The sequence below is a fragment of the Heptranchias perlo genome, chromosome 29 (assembly GCF_035084215.1).
Source record: "Heptranchias perlo isolate sHepPer1 chromosome 29, sHepPer1.hap1, whole genome shotgun sequence".
NCBI classification, from domain to species: domain Eukaryota; kingdom Metazoa; phylum Chordata; class Chondrichthyes; order Hexanchiformes; family Hexanchidae; genus Heptranchias; species Heptranchias perlo.
In genome coordinates, this window is record NC_090353.1 from 8,737,022 (window position 1) to 8,758,606 (window position 21,585).

The 21,585-nt window shown below is 46.9% G+C and overlaps 1 protein-coding gene across 1 annotated transcript in view; it reads right to left on the minus strand.

Moving 5' to 3' along the window:
- Window positions 1-594: 594 nt before the first annotated feature.
- Window positions 595-21,585, minus strand: part of LOC137299723 (cyclic AMP-responsive element-binding protein 3-like protein 3) — a 39,041-nt gene continuing 18,050 nt past the window's right edge. The window contains exons 4-10 of the mRNA XM_067968660.1: window positions 16,396-16,514; window positions 14,309-14,434; window positions 11,574-11,680; window positions 9,690-9,758; window positions 6,867-6,951; window positions 5,098-5,194; window positions 595-2,010 (exon numbers count right to left, since the gene is read on the minus strand). Coding sequence (XP_067824761.1) covers window positions 1,649-2,010; window positions 5,098-5,194; window positions 6,867-6,951; window positions 9,690-9,758; window positions 11,574-11,680; window positions 14,309-14,434; window positions 16,396-16,514 — 965 coding nt within the window. The 3' untranslated portion in view covers window positions 595-1,648. The remainder of the gene's footprint in view (window positions 2,011-5,097; window positions 5,195-6,866; window positions 6,952-9,689; window positions 9,759-11,573; window positions 11,681-14,308; window positions 14,435-16,395; window positions 16,515-21,585) is intronic.

The window sequence follows — 21,585 nt, forward strand, 5'->3', positions numbered from 1 at the left end:
GGTCAGTGTGGTCTCCTGAGCTAGTTTCGATCGCCTAAGGGGATCGGAGGAAAATTTCCCGAATTGGCCTTGTTTTTTTCTGTTTTTTTGCCTCTCCCAGGAGATCACATGGTTTTCAGGTGGGCGGGGAACATATATATTGTGAAGCAAAAGACATCACAACTGTGTGACATGGGCTGGACCTTTTCCTGTCTGTCATATTTTGCATGTTCGTAACAGGTTTAGGATTTTGCTGCAGATAACACATAGAGGAAAGCTTCTCCCTTCTCTGGTTATTTGTCTTCCCATGTCTTGAGTATTACTGAGCTACACAAATGCTTCACATGTTTGAACGAGATCCCAGTACTCTAGTGCAGATGTTAACCCAATTAAAATAATCCTCCGTCAAAATTGAGGAATGTCAGACAAACACAGAAAGCAGTCTGCTAATATCATCAGTGATCATTTTTAGCATTATGAGGCCAAAATTTGTGGACTCTCAATTATCTTCCAGTTTCCATTATCCTCTGGGAGGAAAAGGTTAATGGCGGTCCCACAGTGCTCACAAAATAACCACAGAAGTATTTTTACAGATCTTTGGAATTTTAATGATTCGCATTCGATAATTCTGATTGTTGCAGTGACATCATCAAAAAATAAAGTTCAGCGAACGTCAACCAAATGTTACATCATTTATTTTTTTAAAAATCGGCATAGAAAGCAGCATGTGAGAAACAGGCACATCTAAAAGGGGTAATGGGGGGGGCGAATGGAGGGGGGTGGATGGTGAGGGGATGTTGGATGGTGAGAGGGTGGATAACGAGAGGGTGGATGGATGGTGAGGGGGGGTTTGGATGGCAAGGAGGTGGATGGCAAGGGGGGGGTTGGATGGCGAGGAAGGGGGCTGGATGGCGATGGGGGGGTTGAATGGCGAGGAGGGGGCTGGATGGCGAGGAGGGGGCTGGATGGCGATGGGGGAGTTGGATGGCGATGGGGGAGTTGGATGGCGATGGGGGGGTTGGATGGCGATGGGGGGGTTGGATGGCGATGGGGGGGTTGGATGGCGATGGGGGGGTTGGATGGCGATGGGGGGGTTGGATGGCGATGGGGGGGTTGGATGGCGATGGGGGGGTTGGATGGCGATGGGGGGGTTGGATGGCGATGGGGGGGGTTGGATGGCGATGGGGGGGTTGGACAGCTGGGAGTGGTTGGATGGCAAGAGGTGGTTGGATGATGGGGGTGGGGGGGCTGCATGGCGAGGGGGTGGTGGAGTCTACAATTGGGCTTACTGTCCCTGGTCTAGGCAAAGGAACATCAGTCAGGATCACAAGTCAGGTGCAGATGAGGAAGGCTCATGGAACCCTTTCAGAAGGCCCTCCAGTCCCCCTCACAGTTTCCAACCTCATTTGCTGTAAAAAAAAGACAAATTTTAAAAAATATACATTTTACCCATTTAAAACCAACATGCGGTAGATAAGGCAATATCTGGACTATGCAATATGGCTAATTCGGAGACTGAGGGATTGTTTCTAATATTCAAGGAGAACTGGTAGAATGTATTCCGATGGAAAGATGGAAGTCTTATTCTAGTCTTCAGTACTCGATCAGTCGCTATTCCTTTTGTCTCTAAACGTCAACTAATAAGGTATGTCCCACATTTAAAAAGCCCCTACATTTCATCTCCGTGGTCAGGGGTCAGTTCAGAAGAGCTCAGTTCAGTCCATGCTGAATGTCCTAGTCCATGTTCTGCAGTATGGTTTTCAGGATTGAGGTCTTCAAGGACTGTGACATCCTTGGCGATGGCGCTATTCCTCAGCGAAGAGTCGGGCCTGTTGGGTGAGAGACTCCCAATACCCCCAGTGAGCTCTTTGCCGTTCACGGGTTGGTCTTGTTTGTTGACCGTGCTACTGCTCTCCAAGGTCAGCTGATCACTCCATTCAGTATACTTCTCTCCTGGGGCATGGCTGTGAGGGTTGGTCAACACGTGAAGCACCCGGGATGATTTCACATCATGCAGAGACCTGGAAAATACTGCAAAGCAAATCAATGTTATAGCTTATTGGACTCTTCAGAAAGAGGTGAGGAGGCCTTTAATTCCAGGTAAAAACAAACCTCTTTAGTGAGGGTCAGCAGAGTGACTAATTCTATACACAGTGGTGGGTCACAGGTTCAACCAACCCCTTTTGCCAAGTTCTCTGCCTCAACCCCACCAGAGACAAGACAAGGGATCACGGCATCTCTTCAGAGTGGGAGAGACTGCTCTCGTGCTCCCTCTGCTGGTCAATCCAGAGAATCATTGGTGAAGGGCTTGCCAGCCACAGGTAGTCCATGGATTGGGGGCGGGGGGACCAGGGAAGGAAAAAGCAGAAAATATACAGAGAATTCACCTTCATATTAAAGAAAGCACTTTATTCATAAACTCACTGGAATCAACAAAGCAGTTCAATCTTTCAGAAGGTTGTCACAATGACATTTGACCTCTTCTATTGAGTATAGTGGATCCATGGAAAACGGTTTAGAGGTGCTGATAAGGGGATGAAAGACTAACGGTCTGCTGTCTGTAAGGATCCTTTGTGAAATGGCTTTTGGCAGTGCCAACCCAATTGCTAGTTGGTACAGCTTGCAGCACAGAATTGGCACCAACTGGGTACTAATTGGTACAAGGTGGTTGGGTGTGGGAATGGAAAATGGTGCATTAGGAGAAGCTGTTCTAAGGATGGGGCTATGGCACATTGTTGGGACAGAGTGGGCGGAGCTCTATCTAACCGCGCTATGCCTGACCTTGGAGTGCTTGATACTGGCGCTGGATGCCTCAAATGGAAAGTGTTCTATTCCCCACCATTAACATCCATCTCTGATGAGCACAAGATAAAACAGGGAGGTTAATGATGATTGAATTTGGAATAACGACAGTAAATTCAGAGTTGTCTTTCTTCAATGAGTCTCAAAATGAACCATTGGTCAAGTATCATAGTATCAAGGTAGCTTGGTAGATACAGCATAGGAGGAGGCCATTCGGCCCATTGTGCCTGTGCCGGCTCTTTGAAAGAGCTATCCAATTAGTCCCATTCCCCTGCTCTTTCCCCATAGCCCTGTAAATTTTTTCCCTTCATGTATATATCTAATTCCCTTTTGAAAGTCACTATTGAATCTGCTTCCACTACCCTTTCAGGCAGTACATTCCAGATCATAACAACTCGTTGCATAAAAAAATGTTTCCTCATGTCACCTCTGGCTCTTTTGCCGATCACCTTAAATCTGTGTCCCCTGGTTACCAACCCTTCTACCACTGGAAGCAGTTTCTCTTTTTATACTCAATCAAAACCCTTCATGATTTTGAACACCTCTATCAAATCTCCCCTTAACCTTCTCTGTTCTAAGGAGAACAACCCCAGATTCTCATTCTGGTAAATCTCCTGCACCCTCTCTAAGGCCTTGATCTCTAAGTATCTGAAACATCAATCACGTGGTGTTTTTCTTACAAACATTTAGCATCTGTAAAAACAGCAAAACAGCTCCACCAATGCTGGCCGTGCCTTCATCTGTCTAGGCCCTTCGCTCTGGAATTCCCTCCCTAAACCTTACCGCCTCTCTACCTCGTGCCTCCTTTAAGACCCTCATTAAAATTTACCTCTTTGACCAAGCTTTTGGTCTCCTGTCCTAATATCTGCTTATGTGGCTCGGTGTCAAATTTTGTTTGTTAAAGCTCCTGTGAAGCGCCTTGGGACATTTTACTATGTTAAAGGCGCTATATAAATGCAAGTTGTTGTTGTAAAGAAAGGAAAAATGAACATTATAGACACAGCCCTCATCAGAATGGATTCGCCTCGGGGGTTGTACCTATAACGTTAATATTTTCCTTTCTTTACAGATGCTGCCTGACTTGCTGAGTGTTTCTGGCTTTTTCGGTGGGATTCTTCTTTTCAGATTCCCAGCATCTGCGGTATTTTATTTTTATTTCCTCAGCCATGTTTGGTTCACTATTGCTCTCTCAGCTTCAAATCTGGTGATTGACCAGTTTGGTTAGAAATTAAGGCTTACAGAAAGCAGCTGCTTTAATTACTGGGGATGAACTGTTGTAAAAAAAAAACTGCTCTCGGCAAATAACTCGTGATATTCTCTTTTGTCATCGCCAGCTGTTTCACTTAGAGATGAACGTGTGAGCGAATTCAGATTTAGAGCTCATGTTTGACTTCCACAGGCTTGAAGTTTGGTTCCTCAGAAGCTGAATCCAAAACTACGGATTGTGCAGTACTGAGGGAGTGCTGCACTGTCAGAGGTGCCATCTTGCAGATGAGACGTTAAACCGAGGCCCCATCTGCCCTCTCGAGTGGATGTAAAAGATCCCACGGCACTATTTCGAAGAAGAGCAGGGGAGTTCTCCCCAGTTTCCTGGCCAATATTTATCCCTCAACCAACATCAGTGAAACAGATTATCTGGTCATAATCACATTGCTGTTTGTGGGACTTTGCTGTGCGCAAATTGGCATTTAACCTCTTCTATTACATTACAACAGTGACTACACTTCAAAATTACTTAATTGGCTGTAAAGCGCATTGGGACATCCTGAGGTTGTGAAAGGCGCTATATAAATCCAAGTTCTTTCTTTTTACCAATAGTCCTTTTTATAGACTCTCTGGGGGCAATTTGAACCTAACTCATCAAGTAGGGAACCCACACCTTGACCAATATTTCTCTCCATTGACTTCAGTTTTCCGACAGGCGGGTTAGGTTAAAATTGCCCCCAGATCTGTTTCAGCCACACCATGGAGCATGGGAAAGATCAGCCGCCATCTTGAGTTGCATAATGCCACCTTTGACGCCACATTCCCCTCCCCCAAAGACCCCCATTTCCAACTATGTTTTTATTAAATAGGTTTTGTTGTGACTGCAGATGTCATATGCTTGGCAATGCTTGTCGCGATGGCAGGGTAACTTACAGTGAGATGCCCACTGTCCTTCCGTGCTTTAAAAAGGGGCAGGTCAAGTGATCAGGTTAACGCCCAAGGACATAATTCAGGTTGGGAGTTCTGTCTGTTGCTCATCACAAGCGCCTGGTGTTGGGAATATTATCCCAATCACCCCAGCATTAAGTCACTCTGGGTACCCGTACTAACCTCGTACAGGAGTGAAGTCGTCTTCCTTTGCACCCTTTCTGGCACTGAACGAACTAAAGCTGGGAAAAATAATCAGGCCGAAGGACAACATCAGCACCTGGAGAGAAAGATAAGACCAAAAATTACACAGCTCACATCGACACTAACAGTGCACTGCACCTTAAAGGGACACTGTCTTAAAGGGGCAGTGTCTCTGTTGCAAGGGCGGACAGAAGAGCCAGAAAATTTTGCCCAATTTTCTCCTCTTATCTCCTAAAGGTGCTTACTCCTTGTGGGGGCAGCTCAGTTCCACAGATGCTATCAGCCCATTGGTACTTCAGTGTTGTCCAATAGAAATTGCTGACTTGCCACAGGTGTGGCTACAGCAACACTGGTTTAGTCATATGCAATAATTTTAGTAGAAAACTCCTCACACACAATACAGGTAAATGTGCTTCACGCGAGTGTGAATTTACTTAACAAACATCTACCACCATTCAGTGACCAAGGAAGTAAATCAGCATAGAAGACTCATGACTAAGGTCAGAGCATGTGGAGTCAGGGGACAAGTAGTAGAAAGGATCGCAAGCCTGCTACAAAACAGAAAGCAGAGAGTAAGAGTTTAAGGGTGGCTACTCAGACTGGCAAAAGGTGGGATCGGTGCTGGGACTATTGTTGTTAACCATTTACATTAACAATTTGGACACGGGAATTGGAAGTACAATTCAAAATTTGCGGATGACAACAAATTGGGGGGTGTAATTAATACAAAGGAAGAATGCACCAAAATACAAGAAGACATTGATAAACTTGCAAAATAGGCATGTAATTGGCAAATGAATTTCAATATAGATAAGTGTGAGGTGGTGCATTTTGGTAGGAAGAATCAGAAAGCCACATACAGCTTGGATAATTGAAAAGTAGAGAAGTTATGTTAAACTTGTAAAGAACTTTGGTTAGACCACACTTGGAGTATTGTGCACAGTTCTGGTCTCCATATTATAAAAAGGATATAGAAGCATTGGAGGGGGTACAATAAAGATTCACAAGGATGATATCAGAACTGCGGGGATATAATTATCATGAAAGGTAACAGGCTGGGGTTCTTGTCTCTAGAAAAGAGAAGTCTGAGGGGTGAGCTGATAGAGGTCTTTAAGATTATGAAAGGGTTTGATATGTACGTAGCGAAAATGTTCCCATTTGTGGGGGAGTCCAAAACTAGAGATCATAAAGATAGGATAGTCACTAATAAATCCAATAGGGAATTCAGGAGACATTTCTTTACCAAGAGAGTGGTTAAAATGTGGCACACACTACAACAAGGAGTAGTTGAGGCAACTAGCATAGATGCATTTAAGGGGAAGCTAAATAAACACCTGAGGGAGAAAGGAATAGAAGGATATGCTGATAGGGTTCGATGAACAGGGTGGGAGGAGATTCATGTGGAGCATAAACCAATTGAGTTGAACGGCCTGTTTCTGTGCTGTGGACTCGTAACTACGATCAATAAAACAGGCGCACACTCCGGGGCAAAATTGGACATGGGCGAGGACGTTAAACAGGCCGGATCGCATTGGTCGCCTATTATACGACAGGCTTGATATTCAGTCTACTGAATTCGAGCAGAGGGTATACCGGGCGACTCAGGCCACACCGCCTGTTTGGCGCCCCACCCATGTCCAATTTCACCCCTCTGCTTTTGGTCTTTCCATTTTACCAACAAAAGGTTAAAGTTCACATGCACACGCCATGTGAATATGACTATTGAGATCACATGTTCAACAACATACCATAATGCAGGTTCCCATCTGTGCAGTTTTGCCCGTTGAATGCATGACCAGGGCTTGGAGTTTTCTCAACTGCTGCAGTAGTGTCCTGTAGGAAGGAAGCAATGTTTTGAATACTTGGTTCATTTCAGTTCGTGTTAATTCTTTCCAGATGATAACTGTCACAGACTATCAGGGAACACACCCCGCCACCTAGACTTCGAGGGACACAGTGTGGCCCCATCAACCCACTGGACCACCAGGGGACTCTCGTCTAGACCAGGAATCAGGGATGCAACTCTTCCCCAACTCCTAGACCACCAGGGTCCAGAGACACAGACTCCCAGACACACTAGACTTGGGAACACAGATGTTTCCATCTCTAATTAACCTTGCTAATGTGATCAGTGTTTTTATTTTGTTTTCTGCAATGGTATTTAGAATCATAGAATCATAGAAAATTTACGGCACAGAAGGAGGCCATTCAGCCCATCGTGTCCGCGCCGGCCGAAAATGAGCCACCCAGCCTAATCCCACTTTCCAGCACTTGGTCCGTAGCCCTGTAGGTCACGGCACTTCAGGTGCACATCCAGGTACTTTTTAAATAAGTTGAGGGTTTCTGCCTCTACCACCCTCTCAGGCAGTGAGTTCCAGACCCCCACCACCCTCTGGATGAAAAGAATTTTCCTCAGCTCCCCTCTAATCCTTCTACCAATCACTTTAAATCTATGCCCCCTCGTTATTGACCTCTTTGCTAAGGGAAATAGGTCCTTCCTATCCACTCTATCTAGGCCCCTCATAAATTTTGTACACCTCAATTAAATCACCCCTCAGCCTCCTCTGTTCCAAAGAGAACAACCCCAGCCTATCCAATCTTATCTCATAGCTAAAATTCTCCAGTCCTGGCAACATCCTCGTAAATCTCCTCTGTACCCTCTCTAGTGCAATTACATCCTTCCTGTAATGTGGTGACCAGAATTGTACACAGTACTCAAGCTGTGGCCTAACCAATGTCTTATACAGTTCTAGCATAACCTCCCTGCTCTTATATTCTATGCCTCGGCTAATAAAGGAAAGTATTCCATATGCCTTCTAAACATTCCCTCCATCCCAGTACCCCACAGCATCTGTTGCACTGTTCATCAGCTGAAAATCATATTCTGTCAGTGCTGAGGCCAGAAACCAACCCATTACTGATGGTAAAAGAAGGCTGGGATGACTGATGGAGCAGTGAGCCAGGAACATGGTTATAACCAGGGAAAGGTCATTGTTGCAAATCCCCCCTGCCCCAATTCAACTTAAATACACATCACTTCATCACCCCACCCCAATCACTCTGCACCTATGACATTAACCACAAGCTTTAAATTCTCTAGTGACCATGGTGCACCATCCCTCCCCAACCTCTCTGCAGTCTTTGTCGACACACCGTCCTCCTCCAAAGCCTCTCCTCCACTGTCCAGCTCAGTAGAAGTGCATTCACCTTGTTCCACTCTTATCAATCCAGTCGTAGCCAGAGAATCTCCAGCAATGGCAACTCTTCTCTCCCCTGCACCGTTACCTCTGGAATCCCCCAAGGGTCTGTCCTTGCTCCCCCCCCACTCTTCCTCATCTGCATGCTGCTCCTTGGTGATATCATCCACAGACATGGAGTCAGCTTCCACATGTACGTCGACTAACACCCAGCTCCCACCTCTCCAAAACCTCCCTCCACCCACTGCCTCTGTGTTGTTAGACTGAAGCCATTGTCTTTGGCCCGCAACACAAACTCCTCATACCCTTGGCACTGAATCTAACCCCCTCCCCGGCCATTGACTCAGGCTGAACCAAACTATTCGCAACCTTGGCGTCCTATTGTTACTGAGCTTCATATCCCATATCCTCTCCATCACAAAGACAGCCTATTTCCACATCTGTAAAATCGCCCATCTCCACTTTTACCTCAGCTCATCTGCTGCTGAAACCATCATCTGTGCCGTTGTCAGCTCCAGGATCGACTATGCCAATGCTCTCCAGGCCGGCCTTTCATCCTCAACCCTCCATAAACTTCAGCTCATCCAAAATTCTGCTGCTCATATCCTATCCCCCACCAAGTCCTGCTCACCCATCACCCTTGTCCTCACTGATCCATATTGGTTCCCGGTCCCCCCAATGCCTCCAATTTAAAATTCTCACTCTTATGTTTAAATCCCTTCATGGTCTCTCCCCTCCCTATCTCTGTAACCACCTCCAGACTCCCTGAACTCTTCAATCCTCTAAATTTGGCCTCTAATGATCCCTCCCCACTTCCTTCACCCGACCATTGGCGGCCATGCTTTTAGGACCTAGGTCTAGGCCCTAAGCTCTGGAATTCCCTCCCTAAACCCATGCGCCTCTCTACCTCCTTTAAGATCCTCCTTACAACCCATCTTTTTGACCAAGTTTTTGGTCATGCCTCCAAATATCTCCATCTTTGGCTCAGCATTCATTTTTGTCTGTTGGCATCTCTGTGGAGCACCTTGGTGCGTTTTTCTATGTTAAAGGCGCAATATAAATTCAAGTTGTTGTTTTACCTAGTACTAGTCATTAACACCGGGTGAAAAACATTTTTAACAAAACCCACTAACATAGCAAGCACTAACCTTACCAGCCAGAGAAAAGTATCAGTAGGATATCAGATGATCTTAACTGTGGTACAGTCCCACCCACACGCAAGACTGCGCTCCAGTTAGAAGATCACCTGGCCTACAGAAGGTCAGCTTTAGCACTGGTTGGAATACCAGTGGTTACCACTGTCACACTGTCTCCTAATGTACAATAGTCCCGGTGCAGAGGTGTACATCACCTTCAGCAGAGGAGACCACTTACGTGTTCTGCTTTTCCAGACGGAAGACTTTTCTCTGCAGTTCATGGTTCTGCGCCGCACAGGCTGCCATTCTGAAGGTGAAAGAGAAAGACAGTGGTTTTGAGAGAGCACTGGCAACCTGAATGTAACAGACAGTGGCAACCTGAATAATACAGAGAGTACTGGGTATCCTGAATATAACAGAGCAATGGCTATCCTGAATATAACAGAGGGCACTGGGTATCCTGAATATAACAGGGGTCTGAGAGATCATTAACTCCATCTACTTTACCCGACCATGTGCCTTATCCTCCACCTCAGAAGTGCACCCTTTACCGTACATGTTTCTCCCTCTCCGGCCATCCTTATTCCTGGATGAGATTGTCAATTTCGTGAAATTTGGTGGAAATTAGTGAAAGTTTTGTATTGCAGTTCCTTTCAATAGTTAATTGGTCAGCGTAACATTTTGAGGACAATGATGTAATGCATCGAGTGCCAAGGCCTATATTATTAGGCATTGAGGCCTAATGGTAAATGTTTTTTGTCCATCAGCTGTTAAAACCCTCATCCATGCTTTAGTTACCTCCAGATTCGACTATTCCAGTGCTCTCCTGGCCGGCCTCCATTCTTCCACCCTCCGTAAACTTGAGCTCATCTAAACCTCTGCTGCCCGTATCCTAACTCGCACCAAGTCCAGTTCTCCCATCACCCCTGTGCTCACTGACCTACATTGGCTCCCGGTCCAGCAACACCTCAAATTTAAAATTATTTTCCTTGTGTTCAAATCCCTCCGTGGCCTCGCCCCTCCCTATCTCTGTAACCTCCTCCAGCCCTATAGCCCTCCCGGATCTCTATGATCTGGCCTCTTGCGCATCTCTTCGCCCCACCATTGGTGGCCATGTCTTCAGCTGCCTAGGCCCTAAGCTCTGGAATTCCTGGCACTCCAGGAATATATAGCGGAATGATGCACACAGAGGATAATGTGGCCTAGTCTCACCCTCCACCCTCCCGCTTGATCTCCCCTGCCCCTCGCCCTCCCTCCCCCTTGCTCTCCCACTCCCCCTCACTCCCCCTCACCCTCATCCTCACACTCACCCTCACCCTCCCCCCAAGCACCTTCCGGCCTCCCCTCCCTCGTTCTCCCACTCCTCCTCCTCCTCCTCCTCCCCCTCCTCCTCCTCCTCCTCCTCCCCTCACACTCACCCTCACCCTCCCCCTCACACACCCTCACCCTCCGCCCTCCCCCTCGCCCTCCCAACCCTCTCGCACTCCCACTCCCCCTCACCCTCCTCCTCCCCTCACACTCACCCTCCGCCTCACTCTCACCATCCCCCCACATTCATCCTCCGCCCTCCCCCTCGCCTCCCCTCGCTCTCCCACTCCCCCCACCCTTCGCCTCCCCTCACACTCACCCTCCATGTCACCCTCATCCTCACACTCACCTTCATCCTCCCCCACACTCACCCTCCGCCTCACCTTCATCCTCAACTCCCCCTCACACACCCTCCCCCTCACCCTCACCTTCCCCATCACACTCACCCTCTGCCTCATCTTCACCCTCACATTCCCCCACACCCTCCGCCCGCCCCCTCGCCCTCCCCTCCCCCTCCTACTCCCCCTCACCCTCCGCCTCACTCTTCCTCACACTCACCCTTCTCACACTCACCCTTCCAATCCTGTCCTTACCCAACACCCATACCCAACAGGTATGAGAATCAGGAATCCTGGGACTGATTTCTTCTTTCCCTTCCCTCACCCCAAGGGCACTGAGGCCAACTGTTGCCCTTCCACCACCCTGTTGGCTGAAATCAGCCAATCAGCACAGAGCCGGTGGTGAGTCCAGGGTCCTTCCTGCTCTGTGCGGCCAAGTACCGCTCTGCCTGTGCCGTTATAACCGTGTCCATCACCTGTTTTCCAAACCGTCAATGTACTCCTTTTTCTTCTTGCGGCTCTCTTGGGCAGACTGTTTATTCCGGATCTTTCTCCTGATCTTCTTTAAAATCCGTTCTTCTTGCTAAGAGGGGAAAAAAAACTCAACTCAGCCAATCCGTTCATAGTCTGATTTAATTAATGCTGACACGCTGAAATGGAAGGGAGGAGAGAAAGAGAAAGAGAGAGAGTGTGTGAGAGAGAAAAAGAGAGAGGGGGGAAAAGGAAGAAAGAGAGAGGGAGAGGGGAAAGGAGAAAAGGAGAGAGAGAAAATGAGAAAGAGAAAGAGAGAGAGAGAGACAAAGAGAGAAAGCAAGAGAGAAAGAGTGGGGGAGGATTTCCTGAGCAGACACACAAAAACGGAAGCAATCAGGAAGGAGGGGGACCTGGAAATGTCTCCCAGTTTTCAATGGAGAGGGAGGGTAAAAAGTCAGGGCGACTGATACCTTCAGAGGGAGTAATAAAGATCCCATGTGGCAATGAAACCACCGATAAAAAGGAGGGAAGTATTTTGTGTGATGATCCTCTCTCTCTCTCTCTCTCCCCAATCCTGGCCACCATTTTCTCAGTGACCAGGTAAGGAGTTCAACCCAGTGTTGAGGGGCTGAGACAGAATGTTTTATGTATATCGTGTTTACAGGAGCAAAAAAAAGCCCTTAAATAAAAATCCCCGCCCCCCAACTATTATTGTAAAGTGAGAATGGCAGAAAATGGTTCCCGGCCCCAGGAACAAGAGTCTGAAGGTTCTGGGTTGAGGTACTATAGGAGTGACTGGGGCCCTGGATTTACACCAGTCAGTACGAAAGAAAAATATGGGTAGGATCAGACCGGCACAGCTCGGGTCTGGTCTACTCCAACTTACTAATACACACTCAGTAGAACAGACTTCCATAGGAATGAATGGGAGAATTTTTATCCTATCCAGGGCACCTTTGGGAAGTGTGTGATTGTAACAGAAACTCCCACAGGTTGTTCTGTTGTTCTCAGGTCTGTTTACTCTCCAGTTTTCAATGTATTTTGTTGTTTCTCCTTCTATCCAGGTCTTCAAACCTCACCCACTGAAACCCACCCGCCCCACCCCCCCCAATCCATATGTTAAGGTTATGCCCCATTATTCTGGACTCTCCCACCAGAGGAAATGGTTTCTCTCTCCCTATCAAATCCTTTAATCATCTTGAAAACTTTGATCAAATTACCCCTTAATCTTCTATACTCAAGAGTGTACAAGCCTGGTCTGTGCAACCTGTCCTCATAATTTAACCCTTTTAGCCCCGGTATCATTCTGGTGAATCTGCGCTGCACCCCCTCCAAGGCCAATATATCCTTCCTCAGGTCCGGTGCCCAAAATTGAATGCAGTACTCCAGATGGGGTCTAACCAGAGTTTTATACAGCTGTAACATAACTTCTACCGCTTTGTATTCCAGCCCCTTTGAGATACAAAATAAAATTTCCAGAATCACAAGCTACGCGACTGCTCTGGTTTGCACCGGCCTGCTCTGGTTTGCACCGGCCTGCTCTGGTTTGCACCGCACCTGCTCTGGTTTGTACCGGCATGCTCTGGTTCGCACCATGTCTGCTCTGGTTTGTACCGGCCTGCTCTGGTTCGCACCGTGCCTGCACTGGTTTGCACCGGCCTGCTCTGGTTTGCACCGCACCTGCTCTGGTTTGCACCGGCCTGCTCTGGTTTGCACCGCACCTGCTCTGGTTTGCACCGCACCTGCTCTGGTTTGCACCGGCATGCTCTGGTTCGCACCGTGTCTGCTCTGGTTTGTACCGGCCTGCTCTGGTTCGCACCGTGCCTGCACTGGTTTGTACCGGCCAGCTCTGGTTTGTACTGGCCTGCTCTGGTTGTACCGGCCTGCTCTGGTTGTACCGGCCTGCTCTGGTTCACACCCTGCCTGCTCTGGTTTGTACCGGCCTGCTCTGGTTCGCACCGGCCAGCTCTGGTTGTACCGGCCAGCTCTGGTTCGCACCGCGCCTGCTCTGGTTTGTACCGGCCTGCTCTGGTTCGTACCGGCCTGCTCTGGTTCGTACCGGCCTGCTCTGGTTCGCACCGTGCCTGCACTGGTTTGTACCGGCCTGCTCTGGTTTGTACCGCGCCTGCACTGGTTTGTACCGGCCAGCTCTGGTTTGTACCGGCCAGCTCTGGTTGTACCAGCCTGCTCTGGTTCGCACCGCGCCTGCTCTGGTTTGTACCGGCCTGCTCTGGTTCACACCGTGCCTGCTCTGGTTCGTACCGGCCTGCTCTGGTTGTACCGGCCTGCTCTGGTTGTACCGGCCTGCTCTGGTTCGCACCGGCCAGCTCTGGTTGTACCGGCCTGCTCTGGTTCGTACCGGCCTGCTCTGGTTCGTACCGGCCTGCTCTGGTTCGTACCGGCCTGCTCTGGTTCGCACCGCGCCTGCACTGGTTTGTACCGGCCTGCTCTGGTTTGTACCGCACCTGCACTGGTTTGTACCGGCCAGCTCTGGTTTGTACCGGCCAGCTCTGGTTGTACCGGCCTGCTCTGGCACACACCGTGCCTGCTCTGGTTCACACTGCGCCTGCTGTGGTTCGCACCGCGCCTGTTCTGGTTCGCACCGCGCCTGCTCTGGTTTGTACCGGCCTGCTCTGGTTTGCACCACGCCTGCTCTGGTTCGCACCGTGCCTGCTCTGGCTCACACCGCGCCTGCTCTGGTTCGCACCGCGCGAGCGACTGTAAGATGTCAGCGTACTTTAGTCAGCGGCAGCTGCGTCGGAAGCGTGGCCCCTTCTTTCACCAACAACTTCTTCTCGTCTTCGTTGAGCACCAACTCCCGGACTTGGTGTGGCTGCGGCTGTGGCTGGTGCTGGTGCTGATGCTGTAAAAGAACAGTGGGTAAATGGGAGTCAGTGAGAAGAGAAGCAGACTAAGAGAAGACTCCAGACCTGCTACAGCAAAGGAGAAAAGGAAAGGACCTGCATTGATTTAGCACCTTTCACAACCTCAGGACACCCCAAAGTGCTTTACAGCCAATGCAGGTACTTTTAAAGTGTAGTCACTGTTGTAATGTAGGAAATGCTGCAGCCAATTTGCACGCAGCAAGATCCCACAAACAGCAATGTGGTGATGACCAGATAATTTGTTTTAGTGATGTTGGTTGAGGGATAAATATTGGCCAGGACACCAGGGATAACTCTTTAAAATAGTGCCTTGGGATCGTTTACATCCACCCGAGAGGGCAGACAGGGCCTTGGTTTAACATCTCATCCAAAAGACAGCACCTCCAACAGTGCAGCATTCCCTCAGTACTGCACTGAAGTGTCAACCTGGATTATGTGCTCTCGTCTCTGAAGTGGGACTTGAATCCACAACCTTTTAACTCCAAGGTGAGAGTGCTAGCCACTGAGCCACCTGCTGATGATAAAGCTTTAACAAGAGTATAAGTAACAAATTCGTACCCAGGCACCATCATGATATCGTGTGAGCATTTATAAATGCTTCTTCACTTCATTAAGTATCAAATTTTCACATCAGTTTAAATACAAGCATTTATTAACAGTCCCTAAGTAACAAGTATCTTACAATAATAAAAATCAAAACAGAAAATGCTGGAAAGCACTCCGCAGGTCAGGCAGCATCTGTGGAGAGAGAATCAGAGTTAACCTGACCTGCTGAGTGGTTTCCAGCATTTTGTGTATTTATTTCAGATTTCCAGCATCCGCAGTATTTTGCTTTTGTTTAAGTATCGATTAAGTAACCATTTAGATCCAAACTGGACAAGTCTTCAAGTTGGAGTTTGCCATTCAGCCCATCAAGTCTGTGCCAGCTCTGTGCTAGAGAAATACAAAACTAATCCCACTGCCCCGCTCTCTCCTCATAGCCTTTCTCCACTGAGTACCTCTGTCTGCAAAGTTGTTTCAAACTATAATAAATATAGTTGTGATTAATTTCTCACTCAACCCAGCATTAAAACGAAACCTAAAATAAGGTCAATACGAAGTGATGCATTTTGGTAGGAAGAATGAGGTGAGGCAATATAAACTAAATGGTACAATTCTAAAGGGAGTGTAGGAAGAGAGAGGCCTGGAGGTGTACATACACAAAGTTGATAAGGCTGTTAAAAAAAACATATGGGACCCTTGGCTTTATAAATAGAGGCATAGAGTGCAACAGCAAGGAAGCTATGCTAAACCTTTATAAATCACTGGTTAGACCTCAGCTGGAGTATTGTGTACAATTCTGGGCACCACACTTTAAGAAGGATGTCTCGGCCTTGGAGAGGGTGTACAGGAGATTTACTAGGAATGATACCAGGGATGAGGGACTTCAGTTATGTGGAGAGACTGGAGAAGCTGGGATTGTTCTCCTTAAAGAAGAGAAGGTTAAGGGGAGATTTAATAGAGGTGTTCAAAATTATGAGGGATTTTGATAGAGCAAATAGGGAGAAACTGTTTTCAGTGGCAGGAGAGTTGGTAACCACTGGACACAGATTTAAGGTAATTGGGAAAAGAGCCAGAGGGGAGATAAGGAGAAATTTATTACGCAACGAGTTGTTATGATCTGGAATGCACTGCCTGAAAGGGTGGTGGAAACAGTTCAATAGGAACTTTCAAATTGGAATTGGATAAATACCTGAAGGGAAAACATTTGCAGGACTATGGGGAAAGAGCAGGGGAGTGGGACTAGTTGGATAGCTCTTTCAAAGAGCCGGCAGAGACACAATGAACCGAATGGCCTCTTTCTGTGCTGTAAGATTCTATAATTCTATAAGAACACGATCCCCAGGTTGGAGAAATTCATTCAGAGCAACATAATCATGTAGGACACACAAAGCCTCACCATTTCACTCGTGTTCGAAAGCAGCAGGTCCTTGACAGTGAGTGGGAGGAAATTGTTTTGAGCCATCTGCGTTGGAATGTTCCGGCTCCCTTCCTCAAAAAGTTCAGAGCTCCAGTCAACTGGAAGAATAAATACAGACAAAGCATGAAGACCTGTTAACATCTACCTCAGAATTAATCAGGCTCAATGATTGTAAACTGTTAATATAAAGCAACAACTTTCATTTATATAGCACCTTTGACGTAGTAAAATGTCCCAAGGTGCTTCACAGCAGCGTAATCAGACAAAATTTGACTCCGCGCTACATAAGGAGGCATTAGGACAGGTGACCAAAAGCTTGGTCAAAGACGTAGGTTTTAAGGAGCATCTTAAAGAAGGAGAGAGAGGTAGAGAGGCGGAGGGGTTTAGGGAGGGAATTCCAGAGCTTAGGGCCATGACGGCTGAAAGCACGGCCGCCAATGGTGGAGCGATGAAAATCGGGGAGGAGCGCAGAGATCTCAGAGGGTTGTAGGGCTGGAGGAGGTTGCAGAGATAGGGAGGGGCAAGGCCATGGAGGGATTTGAAAACAAGGATGAGAATTTTAAATTTGAGACGTAGGTGGACTGGGAGCCAATGTAGGTCAGTGAACACAGGGGTGCTGGGTGAATGGGACTTGGTACGAATTAAGATAGGGGCAGTTTTGGATGAGCTGAAGCTTATGGAGGGTGGAAGATGGGAGGCCAGCCAGAAGATCATTGGAATAGTTGAGATATAGGAAGAGAATGCTGGACGTACACAGAAGGTCTGTCAGTTGCTGTCGACAAAAAAGTTGTTTCAGGTAAACTCAGTTGTGACGAAAGGCCTAGACCTGACACAATAATCTGTTCTCTTTACAGATGCTGATAAACCTCCTGTGTCATTCCAGCATTTGGAGGTTCTCTCTTGTTCTCGACCCTTCTTTTCCCGGATTACTTCACTGGGACAATGCTGCCCCTTTCATTTTTTTTTTACAGTACCTACATAACTATCCAAAAATGTAACATTGAACATTTCCAAGAGTTTTAATTTCTCAAGCATTGTCTGTTTAAAATCCGACAGATGGAACGCAGAGATACAGGGAATGAGGGGTCATGGGATTGAAAATTCGGGGCTGGAACGGAGAAGATTAGGAGGTTTCCAAAATTATGAAAATTTTTCAGACATTAAGCAGTGAACGATTGTTTCACTCGGTCGGTGAGTTAGTATCGAGGGGACATAAACTCATCATTAGAGGAATGAAGGGGGAAGTTAGAAGAATGTATTTTCACACAGAGGGTTATTAGAACATGGAATGGTTTACCACAAGGGGCTATTCAGGCAGAGACTGTAACATTATTTAAAAGGGAATTGGATGAGTAATTGAAAATGAAGAATTTAAAAGGGTATGAGGGAGGGGCTAGAATAGAAATAGAAAGAAAGAAAGAAAGAAAGAACGAACTCGTATTTATAATGCAGGGAGGATGTTCCTGATGGCTGGGGAATCCATAACCGGGGGTCACAGTCTCAGGATACAGGGTATGCCATTTAGAACCGAGATGAGGAGAAATTTCTTCACTCAGAGGGAGGTGAACCTGTGGAATTCTCTACCACAGAAGGCAGTGGAGGCCAAGTCATTAAATATATTCAAGAAGGAGATAGATATATTTCTTAATGCTAAAGGGATCAAGGGATATGGGGAAAAAGCGGGAACAGGGTACTGAGTTAGACGATCAGCCATGATCATTTTGAATGGCGCAGCAGGCCCGAAGGGCCGAATGGCCTACTCTTGCTCCTATTTTCTATGATTCTATAATGCGCCTTTCATGACCTCACGACATCCCAAAGCACTTTACAGCCAATGAAGTACTTTGAATTTTAGTCACTGTTATAATGTAGGAAACATGGCAGCCAATTTGCGCACAGCAAGGTCCCACAAACAGCAATATGATAATGACCAGATAATCTGTTTTTTTTAAGTGTTGGTTGAAGGATAAATATTGGCCAGAACATCGGGGCCTCAAAATAGAAACAGAAGCAGCTGGAATACCTTTCATGGTCCTGAACATAGAGGTACATGCACAGCAAGAAGCCCAGGAAGACCAAGGAAATGCTAGACAGATAATGTCAAGAGTGACTTGTCACAGAAAGGGACACAGATGACTGAAACAGCCAGGCTAGTTCAGAACCAACAACAATGGAGTTAATTCATTCGGCTCCATCATTGCTGAGATGACGAACGGGAATTTAGTAGTTAGTATGAGGCAAGGGCAGGGAAATGGGATTAGAGTGGACAGCTCCATTGAAGAGCTAGCACCAGCACAGGCCCGATGGGCTGAATGGTCTCTTGTGCTACAATTTCTATGATTCTCGATCAAAAACACCAGCAAAAAAAAATGGTCAAAGCCAGAATCGTTATTTCTCACTTATTTCTGTTGTTTTTCTCGATCATATAGCTGATTCCTTCGTTGTTAATTTTGTGTGTGGAAATATTCAGTGAAATGTATATCTGGTGCCACCTTGTGGTCATTCTGGGGTAAGGTAGAATCACAGGATATTGGACCTGTGCCTTATACTCAGTTGTTCTGAATACTGTGGCTTTTATCGACCTACTGTGCGCAAGTGGGAAAACAGAAGCAGCTCCCCCCAATGCCTAGTGGGTAAAGGCACTGGCCACTGTAGTGGTTCTGGGTGTAGAACAGCAAGGAGATCTCCTGATATCCAGGTCAACATTCCTCCCTCAACGAATACCAGCTAAAAACAGACTGATTGGTCAGCTCATGGCTTTTTGTGATATTGTTGATACAAGATGGCTGATGTACTTTCAGAGTGATAAGGCACTGCGAGTATTAAGATCCCAGCTCTGAGCCCTGGCCAGTACTCCCTCTACCCCTCCCGACAACAGCAGTTGGACACTACAATTGAGTTTGTTCCCTCCCGAATGCTATCCAGTGACATCTGCCAGGATGTGGGGATCAGGTGAGGACAAGGGATCAGGTTTCTCTGTGATGCCCGCCACAGTCAAATAGCTGGTAGAGACCTGCTGCCCGCACTCAAGCATGAAGAATGGCCATTTGAGTGAGGTGCTGGAGAACTCTCAGGACCTTCAGGAGAGGCAAAATTAGGCGGTCCAAAGTTGCATAGAAGGAGCTCCCTTTTTGTAATTTGTAATTATAGACCCCACCTCTTATAGCGGGCATGTTTGTGCAAAGACGGCCCAGATCCTAGAGGTGGCCAGCAAAACAGCGCAGGACAAGAAATCTATAGGAGCAGTTACAAATTGCACATTAATTCCAAAGATATAGAACCATTTAAAAGCTCCATCTAAATAGTTAAAGCTTAATTGCCACAATTTGCGTGTTACTTATTTGAATGATTAAAGCAGAGACATCTTCTGACACTTTTGCTATTTCAGAACGGGTGCATTTTCTGTGCATCTACGATGTATTTACTGTGTATATGCTGTGTATTTACTGTGTATTTACTGTGTATATGCTGTGTATTTACTGTGTATTTACTGTGTCTACTCAGATGATTTACCGAAGTCACCCTTGTCTCCAAACAGACAGACAGTAACCTTGACTTGTCGCTGTCTGTGCCCCATCACAAGGATAGTGTGAGACCTGCTTTTCTTTCAAGGCAGTGCTGCGCTATGAAGAGAATCATCCCTTCTAAGTTTGTCTTAAATTTAAAACCTTGGTTTGTGACTCTCCCTTCTCCCTCTCAAACGTAATTTCAAACTCGATCATATTATGGTCACTGTTTGCAAGATGTTCCTTTATGGTGATCTTTGATAGCAAGATGGGCCTGTGCTTGAATCTCGTGTAAGAGTGAGCTTGTGAAACCTTAACATCACTTTACTGTGAGCTGGTGCCTTATTCCACAGACTATGGCAAGGTAAGTGTTTGGGACTGTTATTTAAAAAGGGAGCTAACTAACAGCAGTGCACACAGTGAGACAGGGGGCAATTGATGCTATGGGTGCTTAGTATTAATCTTGAACTGAGTGAGTTTCAGTCAATTTAATGGGTAATGTTGACATTTAGAGTATTTTTCCCATCACCTCTTGTCCGGCAGCTATAGGTTCCTTCAAGGTGCTTGCACACTGCGCCCCCATCCCGCTCCCCCGATGTTGCATGCAAGTCGACACATACGCTCACAGCAGCATGCAAGAAATGGGCGCAAAGAGCTCGCTGCAGGGTAAAACAGCTGTCGTTTGAGAAGTTCTATAAAGCTCTGATTAGACCGCATCTGGAGTACTGCAATCGTTTCTGAGCACTGCACCTCAGGAAGGACATATTGACCCTGGAGAGGGTGCAGTGCAGATTCATCAGAATAATACCAGGGTTAAAAGGGTTAAATTATGAGGACAGGCTGCATAGGCTTGACTTGTGTTCCCTTGAATATAGAAGGTTAAGGGGTGATCTGTGTCTGTGGAATTTGCTGCCCCAGGAAGCTGTGGAAGCTACAACATTAAATAAATTTAAAACAGAAATAGACAGTTTCCTAGAAGTAAAGGGAATTAGGGGTTACGGGGAGCGGGCAGGAAATTGGACATGATTTTAGATTTGAGGTTAGGACCAGATCAGCCATGATCTTATTGAATGGCGGAGCAGGCTCGAGGGGCCGATTGGCCTACTCCTGCTCCTATTTCTTATGTTCTTATGTTCTTATGATCTAATTGAGGTGTTTAAGATGATGAAAGGATTTGATAGGGTAGATAGAGAGAAACTATTTCCTCTGGTGGGGGAGTCCAGAATAAGGGGGCATAACCTTAAAATTAGACCTAGGCCGATGTCAGGAAGCACTTCTTCACACAAAGGGTAGTGGAAATCTGGAAAATTCTCCCCCAAAATGCCATTGAGGCTGAGGTCAATTGAAAAATTCAAAACTGAGATAGATAGACTTTTGTTAGACAAGGATATTAAGAGATATGGAACCAAGGCGGGTAAATGGAGTTAAGATACAGATCAGCCATGATATCTTTGAGTGGCGGAAAAGGCTCGAGGGGCTGAATGGCCTCCTCCTGTTCCTATGTTTCTCTGAGTGGTCATCATCTCCCTTCATGCAAAGACTCAAGGGGAAAATGGGGAGCATGATACATTGAAACAAGGCTCAGGGGAAGAGATGTGATTGCCTCTCCCTCACAGTCTCTCTAACCACCGATGGAAATCCAGACATCCACTGCTACAGAGGA